The sequence below is a fragment of the Habropoda laboriosa genome, unplaced genomic scaffold (genome assembly GCF_001263275.1).
Source record: "Habropoda laboriosa isolate 0110345459 unplaced genomic scaffold, ASM126327v1 scaffold473, whole genome shotgun sequence".
Lineage (NCBI taxonomy): Eukaryota > Metazoa > Arthropoda > Insecta > Hymenoptera > Apidae > Habropoda > Habropoda laboriosa.
The window spans coordinates 89,072-93,793 of NW_017100562.1; the positions used below are offsets into that span (position 1 = coordinate 89,072).

General features: G+C 34.9%; 1 protein-coding gene across 1 annotated transcript in view; it reads left to right on the plus strand.

The window, feature by feature from the left end:
• Nucleotides 1-3,622, plus strand: part of LOC108576618 (rhodopsin-like) — a 34,691-nt gene extending 31,069 nt beyond the window's left edge. The window contains exons 5-6 of the mRNA XM_017939640.1: nucleotides 828-943; nucleotides 3,416-3,622. Coding sequence (XP_017795129.1) covers nucleotides 828-943; nucleotides 3,416-3,622 — 323 coding nt within the window. The remainder of the gene's footprint in view (nucleotides 1-827; nucleotides 944-3,415) is intronic.
• The last annotated feature ends 1,100 nt before the right edge of the window (nucleotides 3,623-4,722 follow it).

Consider the following 4,722-nt stretch of genomic DNA (forward strand, 5'->3'; position numbering starts at 1 on the left):
CATGCCGACGCCGAATGCGATAAAGAGATGTCGCGGCCGTGTCACATTAGTCGTTTGCCTGGTTCAAGGGTGGTCCCCCCTTGTGGTGGGGATAGACCATGAACATTCATGGCGTAGATCCGAAAGCTTTTATAGAACTTTTACTGTACAGTAAATTCTCTACAAGTGTCAGTCAGTTTGGATTCTACAAGTGTCAGTATAGATGGTCCTACGCCTAGGCCTGCGTCATTGCTTCGCCTGTTATCTCGCTCGCTGTCAGTCACCACTCGGTTTCTTTTACGAGATTAGAATATTAAGAAAGAATATTGAATTATATTTCTGATGAAAATAAAATCAAACACGATATAATTTGTAAAATTAAAAAAGTTGGTATTTAAATCGCTTGGTTGCCTCGACTCACGTTTCATCCTTATCTTTTATTCGCTGTCCTTGTCTACGTTCGGCAAACTACAAAGGCGGGCGCAAGGCTCGTAAACGTAGTCCCTGACTCTACAAGTGTCAGGTTTAGGTTCCTTGCGGACTGACACTTGTGGAGAATTTACTGTATTTCGAAATTCCTTTCAATATACAAAATAAAGCAATTACAATTAAACAATGCACTAAATTTCCAAATTCCTTTGAATATATAAAATAAAGCAACTACAATTCAATAATACACAAGCTTCCTAAAGTACCTGTAACAGTACCTGTAATAATCTCTTTACAATTACTAATTTACTCAAAATCCTCCTTCTCCCAGTTTTTGCATAATTTCCTCCTCAGTTCTTACTCGACAAGGAAGCCACGCTTCCGTCGTCATGGGAAAACCGTTTTATTTTATAATTCAGGTGCGAGCGGAAGACGCGAGGCAAAGATTACGAAGATGGTTGCATTAATGATAACAGCCTTCCTGTTAGCCTGGTCACCGTACGCTGCCCTGGCACTCGCTGCACAGTATTTCGATGTAAGCATCACGTTTCACCTAGATACACGTTTAATACTTCATACGGACGAACGAACTTCACCATGACCCTTAAACCTAAATAATTTTTCCTTTCGAGGTCAATATTTAAAACAACAGATTCAAGATTAATCCTTTGAACCTTGAGTAATATTTACTTTATTTTTATTTCGGAGTCGATGTCGACAAGATTCCAGATTAATCCTCTGAAACTTGAGCAATTTTTCCTTTGCTTTCCTAATTTTCTTGATTTTCATTTAGAGGACAATACCTATAGAGTAACTGCACCTAATATAGAACACCTGACTTTCAAAGCGAGCCAAATATAGAGACATGCTTCTTTTTTTATGAAACTAACGCTAAAACACGACAAAATTAATGGATACACGTATGTTAATAGTTAACTATGCAAAAGTTTAAGTGTCTTGAAGTCATGGTAAAAAATATAAAGAAAGTCAAACGTGGTGAGTTGAAAAAATGGTACCTAATATGGAACACCTAGGAAATTTGTAAAGAAATCTCAAAAAACTTTATGTTTACTATGAAAAATGAATATTTGTATAAATAAAAAAGACAAATAAAGAAATATCTTCCGTTTTTCTGGAAACTTATCCCAAGATTTTCTTTTAATTTTTGGTGCTATAACTTTCATCTATTATATACACAATAATAATCATAATAGCATAAAATTATGTAATACTATATAATATTAATATGGAACATGTTCCATATTACGTACACTCAACGTGTTCCATATTGGGTACATACGTATTTCGACAGAAAAATGATAATTGTACTAAGAAGAAGAAAAATTTAACGGTGAATTTCTTTTGAAGTCTCGAAAACAAACAGGTTTAATGATAGATCATGCAAAAGTAATATTTTTCTACCTTACCTTCCCCAAAAAATTTCACTATTTAACTCGTCTCTCAAAAACTTTTATACGTTTTCAAACAACAATCAACTTCGCGTTTAACGACAGACTTGTAACCAACGCTCTAATGTGAATGTGATTGTCTTTTGTTTTTAATGAAGTATCTTACACTATTACCGATTGATTTTGTTACTTATTTGCCGAGATATTGCGGTGTTCCATATTAGGTACTATATAAAGAAAAAGAGAATTCCACTGAATGTAATTACATAAAAGATAAGAGCGTCAACGAACGCCAGTTTGAACGCTCATTAAGATACCTAATGTTGGATGTTGAATGTTATTACGTTCTACTACAGATGATACCGACGAAATGTTTATAGTTGCGTGATTTCATGTAGGAAATAGATTTGACGACTTCCTGTTATTACAGCTATCGGTTCTCTTCGAGAAGACACTTCACGACGGAGGAACCTGAGTCCCTTATTGTAATTTATGGAATGGGGTTACTGCTGATATTTTTTTAGGGCAAACTTCAAAGATTGTAATAATATTATTTTCGAATTTTTAAAAATAAAATTTTACATAGATAGCCAAAAATGATATAATTTTCACTTTTCTAATTTATTTTCTGGGTAGCAGAAGTAGCTTCTTGTTTTAAATAAAATTACTTAGGAATTGCATCGATATTTTTGGAATAATTTTAAAAGAAATTTAAAAGTCGTACGATTCACGAATTAAAACACATGAAAATTGAGCAAGATTCTATATAACGCTGTTTAGTACACTTAGAACACAATTTGCATGTTGAAAATCATTCTAAAAATCTACCGATAAATTTTCTTTCACCCATTAGAAATTTCTTTGATAAATCTGTCGATTGATTCTTACAAGTATCAATAATTAATAATGAGAAAGCTACACAAGCTGGCATTGTTCCACGTTCGTCTATGCACCGTGAATAGATTTACATTTGCGCGGTGAAAGTATTGTTATAATTTCCTGCTACCAGCGAGTCCCATTAACACGTGCATCGCCATGACGATGGTTATTAAGTCGTCGTCATGGAACTAGTAGCCAAAGATGCTAGATCCTTTAGAAATTAATTTCTCAAATCTCAAACGAAGAACTTAATTTACTTGTTAAAGAACCTTGACTATTAAATTCACATTTCAAAAGTATCCTCCAATAGTACACTTCATCAAAAATTCAATTTACGTAGGGTTAACAATTCAATTCTCAGTCTCTAACAACCAGTATTTTTCTTTGTCACTTCGAAGAAATAAATCCGACCGATCCAGAATACAATTTTCCAGGCGAAACAAATAGTACACTTCCTACACGAAGGGTTAGAAATTCAATTCTTAGTCTCTAATAGCCAATGTTCTTCTCATCACTTCAAAGAAATAAATCTGGCTGATCCAAAATACACTTCTAACCAAAAATACAATTTTCCAGGCGAAACAAATAGTACACTTCCTACACGAAAGATTAGAAATTCAATTTGTAATCTCTAATAGCCAATGTTCATTTCATCACTTCAAAAAAATGAATCGGGCTGATCCAAAATACACTTTTAACCAAACAGTACTATTTTCCAGGCGAAACCATCGGCTTCAGTAGCCGTCTTACCAGCTTTATTAGCCAAGTCCTCCATCTGTTATAACCCCATCATTTACGCTGGCCTGAACAACCAATTTCCGCGCTCTTTGAAGAAGATCTTCGATATACGAACGTCGAGAACCATGGTACCTGACAGTCAAAACACAGCGTTGACCATGATGAACAGACAGGAGCAGAGAAACTGAGGGCCGCTAATGAGAATCCCACAAGATGCGTCGGTGAACAACAAGAACCAAGTCAAATGGCACCACGGAAATACTCGAGGGACTGTAACTATAATTATGAACACTGTCACGAGAGAAAATTCAATATATCTGCTGAAAGGAATTATCTTAAAAGAAAACAAAAAAAAAAACACTGCTGGTTCTCTATTCCCGTTCCCTTGGTTTTCAGCGTTTTTTTCCCACTTTTTTACATACGAGGTTTCACGTATCCTTATTATGGATTCATTTATGCAAATGTATCTTTTGTTTTCATGAATTTCACTGGGACTTGCTAAACGTTTGACGACTAAGAACAGGGATCTTAGCACTTCGTGGAAGTTTTCGGTGAAAAGTAAAGGATATACGATCGATCTTTTCTTTCCTTCTTTCCTTTTCTTTTTGTTTGACTTTTATGAATTTCGTGACTTCGGAGGATTTTGCTGTGTTAATTAACTCGTGAGTTTCTTCACGGGTGTTGTTTTGGCGTGACCAACAGCTCGGTTGCGAAGTTCTGGGAGGTGCTTCGGATAATGAACGGGTATCGCGAGAATGTTTCATTTGAAGTGGTAGTTTGTTGGGAGAGCAAACTTTCGTTCTGTATTCTAGGAATCATTGAAATTAGTGTGCTTTAGTTTGTTAATGGAATACGGAGAATTAAGGGAATATTGAATACTTAAGTGTTGAGAACGTGAGTATTTCAGTACTTAAGTGTTGAATATCCGAGTATGAATTCTTGAAAACTTAAGTGTTTAGGTAGTTGAGTATTTAGTACTTACCTGTTGACTAGTTGAATACTAAGTACTTAAGTGTTGAGTTAATTGTGTACTAAGTATTCACTTAACGAGTAGTTACGTATTGAGTACTTACGTGTCGAGTTGGTTGAATATTAAGTATTTATATTTTGACTAGTTGAGTATTAAACACTTAAGTGGTGAGTTAGTTGAGTATTAAGTTACTCATATGATAAGTAGTTGAGTACTCACGTGTTGAATAGTTGGGCGTTAGATAGTTGAATATCGAACTGTTGAATCTTACGTATTAATTGCTCGAGTATTTAAATATTGAGCACATGTGTACCTAAG